General features: G+C 40.4%; 2 protein-coding genes across 4 annotated transcripts in view; both read left to right on the forward strand.

The window, feature by feature from the left end:
* The window catches only part of LOC114651544 (tripartite motif-containing protein 16-like), a 737769-nt gene that overhangs the window by 256214 nt on the left and 459579 nt on the right, over nt 1–21976 (forward strand). The window lies entirely within an intron of this gene.
* The window catches only part of LOC127527848 (E3 ubiquitin-protein ligase TRIM47-like), a 184562-nt gene continuing 173400 nt past the window's right edge, over nt 10815–21976 (forward strand). The window contains exon 1 of the mRNA XM_051927988.1: nt 10815–11393. Within this exon, the coding sequence (XP_051783948.1) occupies nt 10815–11393 (579 nt within the window). The remainder of the gene's footprint in view (nt 11394–21976) is intronic.

Below are 21976 nucleotides of genomic sequence, written 5' to 3' on the forward strand. Positions count from 1 at the left end.
ATTTACTTGATCCTGCTGCTTATCATAAACTCGCACCTGAGTGGTGGCTGATCTCAACAAATTGAGATGTGTTTTAAGCTGCCATTTTAGAAACAGATCAGCTGGTGACATACCTGTTGTTCAACTTAAGAAGAAATACATAAAGACGTTGTTTGAAAGGTGCTTCACTTTTGGATGCTTTAAGAGTGTATTTATGGGTTTGCACCATTCTTTCAGTCTGCCCATTGGTAATAATGGTTGGATAGGAGATTTTTAATAACATTACTTTTTAAGAATCCCTCCTTTTCTTCGGACACGACAATGGTGCAACATCTCTCTTAAGGTTTGGATCATCTTTTCTGATGTGACGGTGGACGTGATGGTGACCTCAGGAATGTGAATCCACTGCAACCAGAAGCATAACACCTTCTACAGGTCCTGCAATGTCTAAATGGACACATTACCAGGACTGGTAGGCCATTCCCATGGAGGTGGTGGTGCTGGACTTGGCATATTTCTGAAGCCTTGGCATGATGTACATAATGTTGCCTTTGCCTCAATATCACGATCAAGTCCAGGCCACTAAAAGTAACTCTGGGCTAGCTCTTTCATTTGGGCGATGCCACCGTGTCCACAGTATAACTCATCCAGAATGTGTTTCCTCCGCCTTGGTGGCATCATTTCTCGCATGTCCCACATGAGACATCCTGCTGTCACTGATAGTTTATTACCCCGTGAAAGGTAAGACTGAACATCAGGCAGTGCATGATGGGTGCTAAGGTCCTGACCTCTGACAGTGCAATCGAGTAGTTTTGAAAATGTTGAATCGCCCTTGGTTTCCTGCTTGATCAGGTGGGTGATTACATGTGTATTGTCCACCACCTGAATGAAGAAAATCTTTTGCCTCGTTTTTCGGGGTTGTTCAGGAAGGGGGAGTCTTAACAGACCATATGCATTTCCATGACCGTCAGAATGCCTGTGTTTATCTCATAATTATGAGCCCCAAGCTGCAATGCTCTGAGTAGAAATACCAAACAGAAACTGTCAAAGGGATGATTGATGACCTTAAGCCCCGCCCCTAATATGATTTATGGAAATATGAAATATCCATCCATCCATTATCCATCCATCTATTTTCCAACCCGCTGAATCCGAACATAGGGTCACGGAGGTCTGCTGGAGCCAATCCCTGCCAACAAACCCCGGGCAGGGAGCCAGCCAACCGCAGGACACACACACACACACACACACACACACACACACACACACACACACACCAAGCACGCACTAAGGACAATTTAGGATCACCAATGCACCTAACCTGCTGTCTTTGGATTGTGGGAGAAAACCGGAGTACCCGGAGGAAACTCACACAGACACAGGGAGAACATGCAAACTCCACGCAGGGAGGACCTGAGAAGCGAACCCGGGTCTCCTAACTTGCGAGGCCATTATGAAATATAATTTATGAAATATGATTTATGAAAATTACTCTACCCCTATGGGTGGGGAGGGGTAATATGCGGGTTGGACAACAGCCATAATTGATAATCTCTAAACCTCTCCTTTTAGAGGAGAGGCGTTTCAAAACACACCCAGGAGGCATGCCTTTGTCTCTCTATCGGCCTATAGGGTTAGGGGAGAGGCTTGTTGCTCCACCCTGCTGTGGCAGGAGATGAAAGAGTTCCTATATAAAACTATCCAGTTAGTGAAAACACTACAACATTTAAAACGTATAGAATGGACGGCCTTGTGAATAATCCTAAGAAAATAATAAAAAAAAAAAACACAGTTTCTTGAATGTTTTATGTTTCTAGACTTCTCTAGCGCCTTCAACACAATCCAACCTCTGCTCCTTAGGGACAAGCTGACAGAGATGGGATTAGATTCATACCTAGTGGCATGGATCGTGGACTATCTTAAAGACAGACCTCAGTATGTGCATCTTGGGAACTGCACGTCTGACATTGTGGTCAGCAACACAGGAGCGCCACAGGGGACTGTACTTTCTCCGGTCCTGTTCAGCCTATATACATCAGACTTCCAATACAACTCAGAGTCCTGCCATGTGCAAAAGTTCGCTGATGACACTGCTATCGTGGGCTGTATCAGGAATGGGCTGGAGGAGGAGTATAGGGACCTAATCAATGACTTTGTTAAATGGTGCGACTCAAACCACCTACACCTGAACACCAGCAAAACCAAGGAGCTGGTGGTGGATTTTAGGAGGCCCAGACCCCTCATAGACCCAGTGACCATCAAAGGTGACTGTGTGCAGATGGTGCAAACCTATAAATATCTGGGAGTGCAGCTGGATGATAAATTGTACTGGACTGCCAATACTGATGCGCTGTGCAAGAAAGGACAAAGCCGGTTATACTTCCTTAGAAGGCTGGCTTCCTTCAACATCTGCAATAAGATGCTGCAGATGTTCTATCAAACAGTTGTGGCGAGCGCCCTCTTCTACGCAGTGGTGTGCTGGGGAGGCAGCATTAAGAGGAAAGACGCCTCACGCCTGGACAAACTGGTGAGGAAGGCAGGCTCTATTGTTGGCATGGAGCTGGACAGTTTAACATCTGTGGCAGAGCGAAGGGCGCTCAGCAGGCTCCTGTCAATTATGGAGAATCCACTGCATCCACTAAATAATGTCATCTCCAGACAGAGGATCAGCTTCAGCGACAGACTGCTGTCACTGTCCTGCTCCACAGACAGATTGAGGAGATCGTTCCTCCCCCAAACTATGCGACTCTTTAATTCCACCAGGGGGGGTAAACGTTAATATTTAACATTATACATAGTTATTGTCTGTTTTTTTCACCTGTATTATTATCATTCTTTAATTTAATATTATTTATTGTATCAGTATGCTGCTGCTGAAGAATGTGAATTTCCCATTGGGATTAATAAAGTATCTATCTATCTATCTATCTATCTATCTATCTATCTATCTATCTATCTATCTATCTATCTATCTATCTATCTATCTATCTATCTATCTATCTATCTATCTATCTATCTATCTATCTATCTATCTATCTATCTATCTATCTATCTATCTATCTATCTATCTATCTATCTATCTATCTATCTATCTATGTTTGAGTTACGGGACCATCGATTCAGTTCAGCTTGGTATGATTCTACTTGTACTTTTCATCCTGACGTTGACACACCAAAATCATATACAATGCCTATTTCGCAGTTGTCCCTGTTTTGTCTTCTAATGTTTAGCTAGCAGTTCTAAATGATGAGTCGCTGTGCTAAATTTGGCTTTGTATTAGCTGTGCGTGTGAGTAGAAAGAAAAGTAGATTTATAAAATATTTGTACAGAGCACAGTGACATATACACTTATTACACTGGCCTGCGTCCATTCCTCTTTAATCCTGCCTGTCTGAAGGTCTCCACACCTCAGGGATCTCCACCTTTGATGATCAGGTTATGACTTCTTGATGATCTCTGTGTGACAGTTTCATGTTATTGGACAGCCATGTTGTGCTTTGAGACATTTACATGTAGTATCAAACATAATAGTATCTTAGATAGATAGATAGATAGATAGATAGATAGATAGATAGATAGATAGATAGATAGATAGATAGATAGATAGATAGATAGATAGATAGATAGATAGATAGATAGATAGATAGATAGATAGATAGATAGATAGATACTTTATTAATCCCAAGGGGAAATCTTGTAGAGATTACTCCATATTCTTATTTAAATATATCAACTACAGCAATTCTGTGGTGGGTTGGCACCCTGCCCAGGATTGTTTCCTGCCTTGTGCCCTGTGTTGGCTGGGATTGGCTCCAGCAGACCCCCGTGACCCTGTGTTCGGATTCAGCGGGTTGGAAAATGGATGGATGGATGAACTACAGCAATTATGACAACTGATATTCACAAAAATGTGGAACTGAACACCATAAACAGATTTTTTCGATGTTTATTTTTATGAAACACAGCTATGAGGTGTCCAGATAATAGTCATACATCAAGGTTTAGTGACATCTTTAAAATCTCAAAACCGAATATGGAGAAAAAAAATCAAACTTTATCAGCTGCCATGGATTTAGAGGAAGCTGGTATCCTCTAATAAAACTGAATTGATGTGAAAAGGAATTTGTCGATATCTAATGATAAGACACACTGTCTCAAATTAGAAAGTGGTGAATTAGGGCGCGAATGGAGATCTCCAAGTTAGAGGCTTTCTGGTGTGCATGGACTGAGAGAATCAACTGGCATAAGAAAGATCTGAATACAAAAGAGGATAATTACTGCTACAAAAAATAGATGAAAATATAAAATATCTCTGTAACTGTACTTAGAAAAGTACAACTTTAATAGCTGATCTAAAAATAAGAAATCAGAACTGCCTGACAATTGCACAAGAAACCTAGTTAGTAGCAATGATTGTATAAATGTTTTTAATAATAAACTCAATAACATTAAAGTTAACATTTAGCCTCCAGCTTTAAAGACATTGGACCAGATCAGGTCAGTCCTTGCATTTTCCACTTTAATAAGTTTAAATTGAGAAGATTTTATATTTAATTTCTGAAATGAAACTTTTAATCAGTTGTTTAGACCAACTCTACCAACTCATTTTTTTGTAATGCTCACCAGTTGTTGCTACAGAACTACTACTGGACATAATTCAGAAATCTTCCCATAAAGGCTTTGTCTCTGCTGCCTTCAGAGCAGCTGTTGTTAAAACTAATAAAGAAATGGTCCATAAGTCATCCTCACCACTGTGCAGGTTTAATAAGCAACAACAGTAAACGTTTGGTGGAGGTTGTGGATGATAAAGGAGGATCGACAGGATCTTCAAATCAAGGGCTCAGTTAGTGTTTCCAGCCTACATGGTGACTCAATGTGCTTAATAACAACATGGAAAGTAGAACAGTTTGTGTGTCATTAGTGTAGTCAGAGTGTGTTTGCCTTGAATTGTGACTTAGACGAAGATCAGATCACATTTTAGTAGGAATCAATTCCAGGGAATTCCAAAGGGGGGTCACTTATTTTTACTAGCAACAGTACATATATTACAGCCTGAGACCCCAACAACTGCTGTGTCCTGTGAATGTCACTTGTTAAGTAGGACAAACATGTTAGATAGATAGATAGATAGATAGATAGATAGATAGATAGATAGATAGATAGATAGATAGATAGATAGATAGATAGATAGATAGATAGATAGATAGATAGATAGATAGATAGATAGATAGATAGATAGATAGATAGATAGATAGATAGATAGATAGATAGATAGATAGATAGATAGATAGATAGATAGATAGATAGATAGATAGATAGATAGATAGATACTTTATTAATCCCAAGGGGAAATTTTCACATTGTTGACCTACTGGAGCAGCATAACTGAAAGGTTGAGTATAAAGTGCCATTGGCAGATGGCTGTATGTATGAGCGCAAAGTGACAAAAGTATCTAGACTGCTGTCCTCTCAAAAGACATTTTTGTGTTCCTCCATTAGGGATGGACACAAAAGGGGTCATTAGTCACTTAAGGGGTCTGTTGCCTCTGATTAAATTGTCTGTGAATATCTGAAGATGAGGAATCACTGGTTTGTTAGGCACCGGCCATACTGATGGGGTTTGGTGTTTTGCTGAGGCACTTGACATCACGTCACACATTAAACTGCACCTCCTCCTTCCTGCTTTCATGTTTGCCAAAGTCACCCAAACCTGACTAACTTCACCATCACTGTCAACATTTAAAGTGCCAATCACAATTGATTCTTGTGAACGCTTTTATCTTTCCACTGACACACACATTCCGAAGATTAATTAACAATTTCTATATGTTGCATGTTAACTGACATCAGCCTGTATAAATAGGCAGTGTAACAGTAGGGGGTGCTATCGCTCCCTTGAACCCTCAGGTACCACGCCAAACACCAGGTAAAAGTCCAAGACTTATTTATTTTATAATAATACAGTGCACAAAGCACCCTCCACTCCCCAATACTCATACAATAACAATAATATGCAATACAATCACTAACCAATCCTCCACACCCAGACGCTTTGTCACCCTGCCTCCCAACTCAGCTCAGTGTCTGGAATTTCCCATGGTCCTTTTATATCTCCTGACCCGGAAGTGGATCCACCCTACAGTCCATGTGATTCCTTATCCCTTGCGGGTCAGATAAAAAGTCCTTTTCTTCATCCCAGAAGCACGTCGTTCCTTTTGTCCATGTGACCAGGACGCACTTCCGGGTTATAGGGTTTGTACAGATGTCTCCTGGAGGTCCCCATGGTATCCAGCAGGGCTGGTTGTAAAAACTACAAGGTCCATGAGGCCCTGCTGGAATTCGGGGAACCTCTGTGCTGCTGGGAGGGCTCCATCTGGCGGCTTGGAGGTGTGGGCCGGAATATATGGCTGGCCATCCCTCACAGCAGGTAAAGATCCAGGTAGAGACAGACTCCATCCTGCATTACAGGCCGTGGCAGCAGGTGGCGAATGTGAGTTCTAAATCTGTTTCTTTCTTGGAGCCTGAAGGGATTAAAAGGATTTGGAAAAAGTACAAAAGGAGTGAATGGTGATAGTGAGAGAGAAGTGTCAGGAGGATAAAGGGCAAGATGAACATCCTCAAGGGGCAGAGTGAGTCAAGCGGGCGTGCTGCTTGTGTATCTGTGCTGTTGTCACATAATGTGATAAATAAATAATTGAGATTTGTTCATCCTGTCTGACTTTTTCTTCTTTAACTTGTCACAATCTGATAGCCGTCCTGTAATTACAGATTGCGTTCGTCATTGATCAAATCTGTGTCTTGATATGTGACAGACGTCTAATTCTTTAAACACCTGGGGCCTCATGTGTAAACAGTGCGTATGCACAAAAATGTTGTGTACGTCCGTTCCCACGCACACATCGCGATGTATAAAAACTAAACTTGGCATAAAGCCAAGCACATTCTCATGCCAGCAACCCCCATGCATATGCAAGTTCTCCATTTGGTTTTGCAAACTTGTGGTACCTAGCCTTAAAGCAGTGGTACTGTCCCTGTGTGGTTCCCCTTTATTTTTTAGATTCACATCCCTGACGCAGCTTTATCAAACACACTGTAATTAACTGCATATCATTTATTAGTTTAAGGCATCTGATTGTAATCAACCTGTAACCATATAATGGTGCACAGAATGGCCAAACTATTCCAAATACTATAGCTGCTTCAGCATTGTCACTGTCAATGCACCACTCAAAGTATTTAACCCACCTCATCTGAGTGTGGAATCAGAGCTCGGCAGCAGCTGATCAGAATGCTCTACGACAGATTATGTCAAGAGCGGTGAGAAATATTGGGATAGAGCTTCTAGCACACACTGCCTCAGCTATGTGCACAGTCTATTTCAACTTGTCCCATTCAGCAAACGCTTCAGAGCCTTTCCTGTATGGACCTCATGGTTCAGTAACAGTTTCATCCCAAGAGCTCTAAACACACTCCATCAGTCCATCAAGTGCTCCTGGTAGAACTGGTTGTACTTATAAGTACAATCACCTCACTGTAAACTTGAACTGCAGTTATAATATCACACAACCTGAGCCACTTTATAAAACATGTATTTACATATGATGACGACTGGCTTCTACGTCGATTAAGATTTCCAAGAGATATCTTCTTGGAGCTCTTGATATCATTTTTAAGATGAAATGCAGTAAAGCATGTTTATTACATTATACAGATAAGTTTTAAACTTCATTCAAATAATGTATATTGTAGAACTGTTTGTACTTATAAGTACAATGACCTCACTGTAAACTTGCATTACAGTTGTAATATTACACAACCTGAGCCACTTATGCTTTCATATTGTAGATTTGTCACTGTTTTTCATCCTATTACTATTATTGTTGTTGTTATTTTACCATTTTATAGGAAAATAAGTTTATGGAGAATTTGCATATTGAATCTCATTGTACCATACAATAACAATAAAAGAATTCAATTCAATTCAATAGAAGAGAGCGCGTATTTACATATGATGATGACTGGCTTCTAAGTCGATTTAGATTTTAAGGTGCTCTCTTTGTGGACCTCTTGATATCATTTCAAAGATGAAATGCATTAAAGTATATGTATCATTATACAAATACATAATAATGTATAAATAATGTAATATACATAAATAATGTATATTGTTAATGATTAAATAGGACTTTGTGGTGCAGCAGCAGCAACGAGCTGGCGTCCCGTTCAGGGATTGCTCCTGCCTCACTCTATATTTTTGCTGGGGCTGACACGACCCTGGATGGATAGATGGATGTAATAATTAAACTTGTACTATGAAGATATTTCAATGTTCATTAAAAGTTTTGAAGAATTGGCATTCTAAGCTTACAGATGGCTTGACAGTTATTAAACAGCTAATTGTTTGGCAATTGGCTTTTTGGAGAAAGAAAAGGAAGGACAGGAATCAGGGGTTAGTACGTTTGAAAGAGACAGTACTGCTGCAATAAATTATTTCATCGAAGGTTGCGCACGGTGCAGCAGGCATCTTGCGGGAGACAGGAACAATCTCTGGACGGGGCGCCAGCTTGTCGCTACCATTGCGCTAACATGCCTCAATGTTTTATACATGCTTTAATTTCTATCATCATGAAAATAATTTCAAGTATACATCTTCGTAGTTAAACAGTTCAGAGAGGTGTAATATCATGAATGAAATGGATTCTGTGTCTTGTGGGCATAAGAGAAAGCCCGTTTCAGAAGCACATACTGATTCACACACATAAGTGTACATAGAATACAAAGCATTTAACATGCTAATTTAGTTACGATGGGATTTGAGAAACTATTAAATTAAATGATTTTAAGATGACTACGGTGGGCTGGCGCCCTGCATGAGGATTTGTTCCTACCATAAGGGGCTATTTATGTTGATTTGAATATTCAAAGAGGCATAATTCTGGGAGGAGTTAGGGAGTGTGCGGCAGGATTTATGTAGCAGACGAACGTGAAAGTTGGTGTATGCACAGATTTATGCATCTGGATTATTTTGTGCATATGTACATTTCTGTTTTTGTCCATATGCCATGTTTTAGTTTGAATTCTGCACACAGCATTATGCATGAGGCCACTGATCTTCAAATGGGTCATCACATGATTAGCAATGTAAGCAAATAACAAATTTACATCTGGAATGAAGTAAGTGTTCACCACTAATAAACTGCAATTTGTGCATTTGATTTAGACAGTTTTCAAATGTGTAAATACTGTAAAGTTCATAGTTCAACATCAAGTAGTGAGAAGTGCTAAGGCATTACGGAGTCAGACAACATGGGGGAGAAACTGTCACAGTCTGAACGACTCGGATGCTGATTTTGTCTGCTAGACGGCAAGAGCTCAAAAAGCCCATATGATAGGTGTGAGGGGTCAGACAAAATGCTGGACGCCTTTGTGGAGGTTCTGCGTGCTGTAGGTGTTTTGTATCAAGGGGAGAAGAGGAGATACACACCAATGAAGTCTGGCTTAACAATCCTCTGAAGTATTTGCGATCCGCAGGCCTACATTTCCCATACCACACTGTGATGGAGCTGGGCTGAACATTAACACATTCATGAGTTTGCTTAGTAAAGTGGCTTATGTTTGGTCAGCAAAGGGAATGGCGCTATATAATAAAGACTGATTGGCATGATTGTGAAAACGATGATAATTAGTAATTATTGAAGTACAGGGTCATGAGGAGCCCACGATGGCAGCCGAATATACAAGACAGCAACCAACTTTGAAAAGGAAGCTTATCCTTGGCAGGGCCCACTCACACACACACACACACACACACACACAGAGTCTTACAGTTTACAGTTTATTATAAACCCAAGGATTATGTAGGTATGACCCTGGTTAAATATTGACATACTGTAAATGGCTCAGATGGCGTAAGTGTGTGTGTGTGTGTGATGGACTGGCACCCTGCCCAGGGGTTGTTCCTGCCTACATCCCAATGGTTACTGGGGCTCCAGTTTCCCCAGAGTCCTGCTCAATACAAATATGTTTGAAAATAGATGGATGGATGGATGGATGGATGGATGGATGGATGGATGGATGGATGGATGGATGGATGGATGGATGGATGGATGGATGGATTATTCTGTTTCTTAAATTGAGTGGGCTTCAGTTGTGTTGATGGAAGTCTAATAGCCTTGAATTTCAACTACAGAGAAAATTAAAGAAAATTAAATGGGGTCTTTACTGAATAATAAAATGAATTACTGGCATTGACAAAAGTACAACTGATTATGAATTATTTGATACATTGACATTTGCTTCTTCTCCTCTTAACATTCCTACAACTTTGATAAATTAGAGAAGAGAACTTACTGTGGGATGGACAACTGGATTAATGAAGGGCACCGACATGAGTAGAATGAATCCTCAGTTTAACAGCTCGCTGTCTTGGTCTGCTGAGGGCTGCCTGGCTGTCACATTACAAATCTGACTCTACTGACTGATGTGTTGTGTTTTATTTTCATTTTATTCATTTTTGTAAAATGTGCACTGAGCTCTGAGTACAGTGTGTAATAAATAAATAAGAAATACTGACATGAATTAAACTTTAGCAGACTCCCTGACAGGTTATCTCTTCTCTTACTGAATGTCTTCACTCTCTGAGCTCCTGTCTCACATTAACTGTTCACCCTCAGTGTCTCCTCAGATGTTCTCTCTGTGAGTTCTCAGCTTTCTCTTTAAATATGCTCCTCCTCCTCCTCACTGAGCACAGACAAACTTTCACTTTAATTTCATCACAAGTCACTTCCTTGTTTGTCTGACTGACTCTCTCCGCCTGCCTCTCCTCTGACTGACGATGGCTGAAGCCCAGCTGTTTGTATCACAAGACGAGTTCACCTGCTTGATTTGTCAGGATACCCTGACTGACCCCGTCACCATCCCCTGTGGTCAAAATTTCTGTCTGAAGTGTCTCACCGACTACTGGGATCACAGCCACGTGTGCAGCTGTCCTCAGTGCAGAGAGAACTTCACCATGAGACCTGCTCTGCAAAGAAATAATCAGTTGAATGAAGTCATCAAGAAATTTAAGAGACCAAGACTCACTCCTCATTCGTCTCAGAATTATACCAGTCTTGGAGATATGGAGTGTGACTTCTGTACTGGAAAGAAGTTCAGAGCGGTGAAGTCCTGTCTGACCTGCTTGGCCTCTTTCTGTCAGGCTCACCTGCAGCCTCACTATGAAGTAGCGGCCTGGAAGGGACACAAGCTGGTTAATCCTGATAGAAATCTGAAGGAGAAACTCTGTGAGAAACATCAGAAAAGTCTGGAGATGTTTTGTAAAACTGATGAGATGTGTATCTGCTTGATGTGTGCGGTGACTGAACATTATGGTCATGAAAAGGTTAAGCTGGAGACGGAAAGAGAAGAAAAACAGGTGAGTGGAGTTTAGTGTTTAATGGAAGCAAATTAAACAAAAGAAGTTAAGTGATACGTAAATGTAGTTTGTCAGAGAAATCAATTCCTTCATGTTGGGGAGTCTCAATTTGCTTGTATAGGACAGCAGGGAGCTGGAGCCTATCCTGGTGAGACTGGGTGGAAGACATGAAACAGTCCAGGATGAGATACCCAGTGTGATCCATGGACAGTCGAGTGAGCTGAGTGCTCTCATTAATCTGAGCGGAGGTTCTTTGTGTTCTGATCACTTGTGTCTGGAGTAGATAGATAGATAGATAGATAGATAGATAGATAGATAGATAGATAGATAGATAGATAGATAGATAGATAGATAGATAGATAGATAGATAGATAGATAGATAGATAGATAGATAGATACTTTATTAATCCCAATGGGAAATTCACAGTACCTCAGGCCTCTCTAAGAGACACGTTACACTCACATGTCAGTTATTCTTATAATATGCATAGATTTTTAAGTGGCTTTGTAATAAAATATTCTCACTTAATTAAGTTATTAAGTAATTCTGCACCTAATTAGTGATCAGACATGATTTCATTTAGTCAGCTCCTTAAGTGGTAATCACACCGTATGATTGTGAGATGAACTCTGACCTTTAACAGCCTGGAAAGAATGTTTACTAAATGTATCTACTGTATTTCCAAATATATGTGAAGATTATAATCTACCATCTACACTACATGATCAACATATAGTGAGGTCAGACAAAACACAAGTAAATTCATTTGTGAATTGGGAATACGACCTAGAAGGTCTGAATATTAGCAGGAGAACAGCAGAACATAAGAAATTTGACAAACGAGAGGAGACCATTCAGTCCATCAAGCCCATTTCCTTAGCTAATAGCTAAGCTGTCCCAATATCTCACCCAGGCTCTTCTTAAAGGTTCTCAGGGTTTCTGCCTCAACTTCATGTCTCAGTAGTTTGTTCCAGAGTCCCACAACTGTTTGTCTAAAGAAGAGCTTCCTATCTTCAGTTGCACTTCTCCTTAATTTCCACTGATGACTTTGAGAATGTAATTCACCCTTAAGATAAAAGAATGTTGTAGAAGTAACTTTCGGAAGTAGTTAGAGATATAAGGCATCATATGGAAAGGTGTTGAAAAATAATGTCTTCATGCTGACATGGTGCACTCTACCTCAGATCTATATCCGACATTGTTGATCCACATTACAGTTCTTTTAAAATTCCATAATGCTCCCAGGTTTGCAGACCTTTCCCACCTTGTATGCCCTTCTTTTAAACCTAACCCCACCTCCCGTCCCTCGACTGTCTAGTAGTTTTTTTCTCTTTAACACGTTGCCACATTTGCTTCACTTGAATTGATCTGTTTTAGGTTTTCTTTCAGCTCACACAGTGTGATCTCTTGATCCTAACAGATGAATGACTGGTGCCCCTGAATTCTGTCCTGATTAATCTGGACAGGCTGCTTCTTCTCTCTTTGGTGTTTAAACATTCCGTGTTAAGAACCAGCCAGTAATTAAATGATCAACTCCGATGTGCACATAATTTTTTATAGGGTTTCTCAGTTAATATTTGGATAATTAAACTCCACCATTACTATCAAATCCCCTGGAAATTATTGAAAACCTGGGGATGTTTTTTTCAATTTGCAGTATTTTTTTGTATTGTACTCATCACACCAGGCCCACAGCACTGGAGACAATTTGACAGTTAAAATACCATTACAGACTTTACGAATTACATCATGTACGCACATAAAAATAAAGATTAGTTTAAACACACATAAAACAAAGCAACTTCAACTGAGTAACACAAAAGGATCAAACAGGATAATCCCATTGACAAAAGAGGAAAAGAAACAAAAACTATAATCATCAGCAACCCTGGAGGAAATAAACCTCTGGGGGGTCAACGGCCATTTAGAGCAGAACAAGACACCTTCATATGTTTGACATTTAGTGTACTGGCCACCCACCTCCTGGTGGTCCTTCTAACGTACACGTCTGTGCTGGGAAGGTTAATCAGTCCTTTAACTCTTCAATTCCAAGGCTCCCGATACCTCAGGTGTCCCAGTCATGGGCTGCTAAACAGCTTGGCAGTAGAGAAGTGGAACAGCAGAATATTGAAATGAGAAAAGAAACAGAATAGAGAAGGTTTAGTAAGAGTTCATAATTATTATACTCCTTAAACTTTCATCCAAAAGCCTAACAAACAGAGATGTAATAAGCACAACTAACAGTCAGCCCTAATCAGATAAGTATGTCAGATTAAAGTGGTGAGTCTTCAGCCTGAGAGTGAAGGGGCCTCTCATATATGAGCAGGCCTATGAGTTCACAACTTTGGGCCCCTGCAGCTAGAAGCTCAGCCTCCCTCTGTTGTTTTATTAATCCTTGGACTGTTGGGTCAGGATTGGGTCACTGCTTTTTGCAGATGATGTTGTCCTGTTTGCTTCATCAGGCCGTGATCTTCAGCTCTCTCTGGATCGGTTCGCAGCTGAGTGTGAAGCGGCTGGGATGAGAATCAGCACCTCCAAATCCGAGACCATGGTCCTCAGCCGGAAAAGGGTGGAGTGCCCTCTCAGGGTTGGTAGCGAGATCCTGCCCCAAGTGGAGGAATTCAAGTATCTCGGGGTCTTGTTCACGAGTGAGGGAAGAATGGAGCATGAGATCGACAGGCGGATTGGTGCGGCATCCGCAGTGATGCGGGCTCTGCATCGGTCTGTCGTGGTGAAAAAGAAGCTGAGCCGCAAGGCGAAGCCCTCAATTTACTAGTCGATCTATGTTCCTACCCTCACCTATGGTCATGAGCTATGGGTAGGGACCGAAAGAACGAGATCGCGAATACAAGCGGCTGAAATGAGTTTCCTCCGCAGGGTGTCTGGGCTCTCCCTTAAAGATAGGGTGAGAAGCTCAGTCATCCGGGAGGGGCTCAGAGTAGAGCCGCTGCTCCTCCGCATCGAGAGGAGTCAGATGAGGTGGCTCGGGCATCTGATCAGTAGGCCTCCTGGACGCCTCCCTGGTGAGGTGTTCCTGGCACATCTAACCGGGAGGAGGCCCCGGGGAAGACCCAGGACACATTGGAGGGACTATGTCTCTCGACTGGCCTGGGAACGCCTTGGGATTCTCCGGAAGAGCTAGAAGAAGTGGCCGGGGAGAGGGAAGTCTGGGCATCTCTGCTCAAGCTGCTGCCCCCGCGACCCGACCTCGGATAAGCGGGAGACAATGGATGGATGGACTGTTTAGTAAACTGACATCTTGAGATCTTAATGTGCACTCTGGTGTGTTTGTTGAAATAATTGCAGATATGTGCAATAAGTGGGGCCTCAGCCATTTAAAGATGTATATGCCTGTTGACACCTCATCTGTATTTGGTGGTCTGTAGCCCACTCCTAATGTCAGGCCTGTACCCTCGATGCTCTCTGGTCAAATCCCTGTATCCTCACTATAAGTTCAGATTTGCAGCAGTCAGATATTAATGAAATGCCAAACCCCCAACACACATTGTCATTTCTTTTTTTATTGGTTTTATTAAAAGCATGTAGCATTCCATACAATCAAGTCAAGCTTAACAAAACTAAATTAAATTAAAAACCCAACCAAAAAGAAAGACAGGAAGGCCAACAGCCAGACTAAAAACAAGAGTAGAAAAATGGGAAGAGAATCCTTTTCCCCAATATATAAAGCTTATTCTAAAATGCTATTGATTAGATTGGCCATGTTTTTGAACACATCTTCTAAATGAGAATTTGTTTTTTTTTCAGTTTCAAATAGTATATAATTTCAGTTACCACTGAGGTGGGCTGGGACTCTTCCAAGATAGGTCTGCATGTTAGTAGTGAAGTAGAGGCAATTACAATTTGTCCTTCTCCACTTTAAGCCTCTCTGTGAGCCCACCAAAGACAGCTATTAGTGGATCAGGCTGTCTGAGAGGCATTTAAAGATTTTGGTCCAGAATGAAGTTAATTTGGTGCAGGCCCAGAACATGTGACCCAGTGAGGCTGGAACTTGATTGCAGCGTTAGTAGGTTGGATCTTACCCTGGGAACATTTTGGACAATTTTAAATAAGACAGATGTGCTCGATATATAATTTTAGGTTGAATAATTGTATGCCTGCGGTGGGTTGGCACCCTGCCCAGGATTGGTTCCTGCCTTGTGCCCTGTGTTGGCTGGGATTGGCTCCAGCAGACCCCCATGACCCTGTGTTAGGATTCAGCGGGTTGGAAAATGGATGGATGGATGTTTACCCCTAGGTATATGAACTGATTTACAATGATAAAAGAGAAGGTGTCCAATCTAATGTTTTGTTCTAGAGAGTTCAGATATTTTTTGAAATTCTGCTAGTACTGTTAGGACTGCAGGCCCAGAACACTGAAGGTCTGATATATAATATACTAGCAAAATACCCGCGCTTCGCAGCGGAGAAGTAGTGTGTTAAAGAAGTTATGTAAACATATATACATATACATATATATATATATATACATATCTACATATACACAGATCTACATATACATATATATACATATATACAGTGGTGTGAAAAACTATTTGCCCCCTTCCTGATTTCTTATTCTTTTGCATGTTTGTCACACAAAATGTTTCTGATCATCAAACACATTTAACCATTAGTCAAATATAACACAAGTAAACACAAAATGCAGCTTTTAACTGATGGTTTTTATTATTTAGGGAGAAAAAAAATCCAAACCTACATGGCTCTGTGTGAAAAAGTAATTGCCCCCTTGTTAAAAAATAACCTAACTGTGGTGTATCACACCTGAGTTCAATTTCCGTAGCCACCCCCAGGCCTGATTACTGCCACACCTGTTTCAATCAAGAAATCACTTAAATAGGAGCTGCCTGACACAGAGAAGTAGACCAAAAGCACCTCAAAAGCTAGACATCATGCCAAGATCCAAAGAAATTCAGGAACAAATGAGAACAGAAGTAATTGAGATCTATCAGTCTGGTAAAGGTTATAAAGCCATTTCTAAAGCTTTGGGACTCCAGCGAACCACAGTGAGAGCCATTATCCACAAATGGCACAAACATGGAACAGTGGTGAACCTTCCCAGGAGTGGCCGGCCGACCAAAATTACCCCAAGAGCACAGAGACGACTCATCCGAGAGGTCACAAAAGACCCCAGGACAATGTCTAAAGAACTGCAGGCCTCACTTGCCTCAATTAAGGTCAGTGTTCACGACTCCACCATAAGAAAGAGACTGGGCAAAAACGGCCTGCATGGCAGATTTCCAAGACGCAAACCACTGTTAAGCAAAAAGAACATTAGGGCTCGTCTCAATTTTGCTAAGAAACATCTCAATGATTGCCAAGACTTTTGGGAAAATACCTTGTGGACTGATGAGACAAAAGTTGAACTTTTTGGAAGGCAAATGTCCCGTTACATCTGGCGTAAAAGGAACAGCATTTCAGAAAAAGAACATCATACCAACAGTAAAATATGGTGGTGGTAGTGTGATGGTCTGGGGTTGTTTTGCTGCTTCAGGACCTGGAAGGCTTGCTGTGATAGATGGAACCATGAATTCTACTGTCTACCAAAAAATCCTGAAGGAGAATGTCCGGCCATCTGTTCGTCAACTCAAGCTGAAGCGATCTTGGGTGCTGCAACAGGACAATGACCCAAAACACACCAGCAAATCCACCTCTGAATGGCTGAAGAAAAACAAAATGAAGACTTTGGAGTGGCCTAGTCAACAGTCCTGACCTGAATCCAATTGAGATGCTATGGCATGACCTTAAAAAGGCGGTTCATGCTAGAAAACCCTCAAATAAAGCTGAAATACAACAATTTTGCAAAGATGAGTGGGCCAAAATTCCTCCAGAGCGCTGTAAAAGACTCATTGCAAGTTATCGCAAACGCTTGATTGCAGTTATTGCTGCTAAGGGTGGCCCAACCAGTTATTAGGTTCAGGGGGCAATTACTTTTTCACACAGGGCCATGTAGGTTTGGATTTTTTTTCCTCCCTAAATAATAAAAACCACCATTTACAAACTGCATTTTGTGTTTACTTGTGTTATATTTGACTAATGGTTAAATGTGTTTGATGATCAGAAACATTTTGTGTGACAAACATGCAAAAGAATAAGAAATCAGGAAGGGGGCAAATAGTTTTTCACACCACTGTACATATATATATACATATACACATCCACATATATATACATATTTATATACACATATCAACATATATATATATATATATACACATACATATACACACATACATACACACACATATACATATATACATATACACATACATACATAGTGCGTTGTAACACGGGCTGTGATTGTTACATGGGAGGGAGACGACAAATCACAAATCAGCCTGTGATTGGTGCTTTGACTGATGCCCAGATCCAACAGTATGTCCCCTTAGGAGAGGCGTTAGGCAAGTGTAATTGAATAGCGGTGCTGCAAGTTTAGCTTTACACCTGTTTTTAAGGCTTATTGACTGAAAGGGGCTTTCATGAAAAAAGTTAGGGCTTTGCTACAGGATACACCCTCCACAAGTTAAGGAAGTAAAAATAAAGGTATATATTTCTGTTTTATTTAAACCTTTTAAGTTTGTATGCGGGCGGTATGGTGGCGCAGTGAAATTTGCCAGTTAGGAGATCATTTCCCTGCGTGGAATCTGAATGTTCTCCCCGTGTCTGTCTGGGTTTCCTCCGGGTACTCCGGTTTCCTCCCACAGTCCAAAGACATGAAGGTTAGGTGCATTGGCGATTCTAAATTGTCCCTGGTGTGTGGGTGTGTGTGGGTGCGTGCGCCCTGCGGTGGGCTGGCACCTTGCCCGGGGCTTGTTTCCTGCCTTGTGCCCTGTGTTGGCAGGGATTGGCTCCTGTATTTAGGATATAGCGGGTTGGATAATGGATGGATGGACATTTGTATGCATAGCCCCATTTGCCCGTTTTCATTTTTTTTCTTTCTTCAGTAATATTTCAGCAAACCCAGAGCTTGTCAGTTCAAATCCTGGTACTGACACCACTGTGTGACCCTGAGGAAGTCACTTCACCTGCCTGTGCTGCAAAAAACAAAAGTAATGTAACAAATTGTACCTCAGATGTTGTAAGTTGCTGGAATAAAGGCATAAGTCAAATAGATAAATATGTATTATACACATAGGAACTATTCATTTATTTTCAGTTAAGTCATGTGCAGCAAACCTTTATAAATGAGGGTTTCTCCTTTTTAGATAGTGCAAACTGTTTCTTCTTCATTGACGTTTTCTCTTGGAGAGCTTTTTTCATTTCATTGAAAATTAAAGCAGCAGCTGCCAAAATATGTAGCTTTCTTATTAATTTTTCAACATTGTGTAAAATAACTTTATAAAGTAACATAAAAGGTTTAAATACTGGTTATCCTTTTACACTAAAATAATAGTAAAGATATACAAAAAAAGTAAAATGCATATGTTGTTTTTCTTTAAGGAGATTAAATATTACTGAAGAAAGAAAAAAAAAACTAAAACAGCCAAATGGGGCTATGCATATGAACTTAAAAAGTTTAAATAAAACAGAAATATATAATTTTATTTTTACTTCCTTAACTTGTGGAGGGTGTATCCTGTAGCAAAGCCCTAACTTTTTTCGTGAAAGCCCGTTTCAGTCAATAAGTCTTAAAAACAGGTGTAAAGATATTGACAAGAAGCTACGCAAATCCGCCAAGACATGAAATCATTTAAATCAAGGCGCAAGTCGAAAAACACCATCCCATACTATTAGTTAACGATTAACACATTTCTATATGTATTGTCAGTGCTAGAGGGGCTTCCCAGCTGTGAAGTATTGCTTTTAAATTTTAATTAAGAAGAAAAGAAAACCTTTTTCAATTGAGGGAAAATATACCAATAACAATTTGTTAAGGATCTGTTCTTTTGTAAAGCTGCCTTTACACAGCCTGTCCGCTGTTTTATAAACGAACACCATATAAGGCCGTCCTTTCTCCTTCACAGTCAGTTCACGTGATTACGTGTGAGGCGTGATGACGCGATACGCAACCCCGCCTCCCACGGCCAGCGAGCTGCAGTCCATTACTGTATATGGACAAAAAGAGGTTCCAGTTATGACCGTTACGCTTTGAATTTCGAAATTGAAACTTGCCTAACTTTTGTAAGTAAGCTGTAAGGAATGAGCCTGCCAAATTTCAGCCTTCCACCTACACGGGAAGTTGGAGAATTAGTGATGAGTGAGTGAGTGAGTGAGTGAGGGCTTTGCCTTTTATTAGTATAGATTCTGCATATTGTGATATTTTCTGTTCAAGTCCTTCTCTGATGCATTTCAAAACTGAACAGCGAATTGCTCATTGGAAATTGCAAAGAGCAGTGGTGGCAAGGGGCATCCTTGTCTAGTACCGCATTCTAGTTTGAAGTAGTCTGAAATAATGTTTAAATACAAACTGAAGCTTCTGGTCTGATGTACAGTAGTTTGATCTATGCTCAAATATTCAACCGTATTGAATGATTTTTCTGCATCCAATGATTATAATATCTCCGGGGTGTTAGACTTTATAGGTGAATTTATTATGTTAAAGAGGCGTTGAAGAGTGGAAGTTAAGTGTCTACCTTTAATAAATCTGTTTTAGTCTTGTGATATTACTAAAAGGAAGCACGTTCTCAATCCTTCTGGCTAGAACTTTGGAGAGTATCTTAATATCGTTATTCAGTAGTGAGACTGGTCTGCATGATGCACATTGTAATGAGCCTTTATTTTTCTTAGGAAAGACAGCAATTAATGCCTGTGGAAAAGACTGAAATAGAATTTTACTGTCTCTGACTTTTATAAATGTTGCTGATAAAAGGGGAGCTAACTTAATTGATTTTTTTTTTATAAAATTCAACAGGGTAGTCATCAGGGCCTTCTGCTTTCCCACTCTGAAGTGAGTTAATTGTGTCTAGTAGTTCTGATAGTGCCAGAGGTTTATATAATTCCTCTGCCCTGAGAGTATCTAGCTGTGGTATCTGTAATGCATCAACAAACTCCTTAGATTGTGTCTTGTCTTCTTTAAACTTAGTAGAATATAAGGACTTATAGTAGTCTCTAAATGTGTGCATAATATTTTTATGGTCAATGATTTTATCTCCATCTGTGTAATTACTGATATTTTATTGTGAACTTCCTGCTTGTGAATTTGTTGAACTAAAATCTTCTTATCCTTCTCTCCGTGTTCATAGTAATGATGTTGCAATTTAAAAATGAGTTAGTCCATTTCATTTGTAGTCAAGAGGTTGAATTTGGATTGCGAAGCCAATTTTTTCCTAGAAAGTGCCTCATTTGGATACTTGGCGTGTTCTTGATCTATTCTGGTAATTTCACTGATTAACTCTGATACCTTCTTGGATTCCAATTTATTTTTGTGTTAGAGATATGAGATAATCTGTCCTCTTAAAAATGCCTTAAAATGTAAATAATGCATATTGATAATAATTAAACATGTAGGGCACGGTGGTTTAGCCGTAGTGATGAGCTGACGCTCCATTCAGGGATTGTTTCTGCCTTGCCTTGATTCTTGTTGGGACTGGTTTAATCCTGGATGGATAGATGGATGGAATAATTAAACACGCATCACAAAAATTTTTCAATGTTCCTTAAATGTTTTGGAGAATCAGTTTTCTAAGCTTACAGATGGGGGGTATTTTTCATACGTGGATTATTCGTTTAGCCAGATGTAATATTATTGACGATTTGGCCTGATCCTGGATCTGTCGGTTTTTCGAAACTCTTGCTAGATATGTTGTCATAGCAACACATTCAAATCCTCAAACCTACTCGGAGCAGGTTTGTTCGATGTAAATAAGGATTAGCTCACACACTTAATCAGTGTCCGTGCGTGGAATTCATTTATTCATGACTTTGCCATTCATGAATGAGCGACCAATTGATATCGGTACGCAAATTATAAGAAGAGAATTTCATATAGAGAGGGGTTTACGCGATTGGTAAGATCCTTTATTGCTCCCGGAGGAAATCCTTTTCGAAAGATACCGCATCAGCCGAGGGGGAATATTGTACCTCAAAAATTTATTAGAACATTATATTCGAAGTCAAACTCGGCAAAGTCGGGCTCTCACAACCACACAGACCAGTATGCATTGCTTTGAGGTTTTTTGCAAGCGGCAATTTTTTATATACTGTAGGCGATGCGGAAAATCTAAAAGTGCAGTTTGCCAGGCAATTTGTAAAGTCTGTTTGGCTCTGAAATATTTCCTTTGGGTTTTCGTAGTGTTTCCTGGACACCTGCGTGTGCAGACAATAAAAGAGGCGTTTCATGCCATTGCAGGTAGGTAACACACAGGTAAAAACACCCACAGTTCCATAAACAATCTCACAATCCGCCTAACATTCTCATTACCCAGGGTTTCCAAATGTGATTGGGGGCACATGGGACTGATCAGAGTGGAGTTTGATCAAACATTATTTGGAAAATGTACCTCTCCTCCTGATGAATAATCAGACACAGTGTCTTCATGAAATATTTGACCTTCGTCAATATCTCGTTGGTCAGACACAGGTTCTAGGGATATGACATTCCCTGCAAATGACCCAACAAAATAAG

Source organism: Erpetoichthys calabaricus, chromosome 5 (assembly GCF_900747795.2).
Source record: "Erpetoichthys calabaricus chromosome 5, fErpCal1.3, whole genome shotgun sequence".
Taxonomy (NCBI): Eukaryota; Metazoa; Chordata; class Cladistia; order Polypteriformes; family Polypteridae; genus Erpetoichthys; species Erpetoichthys calabaricus.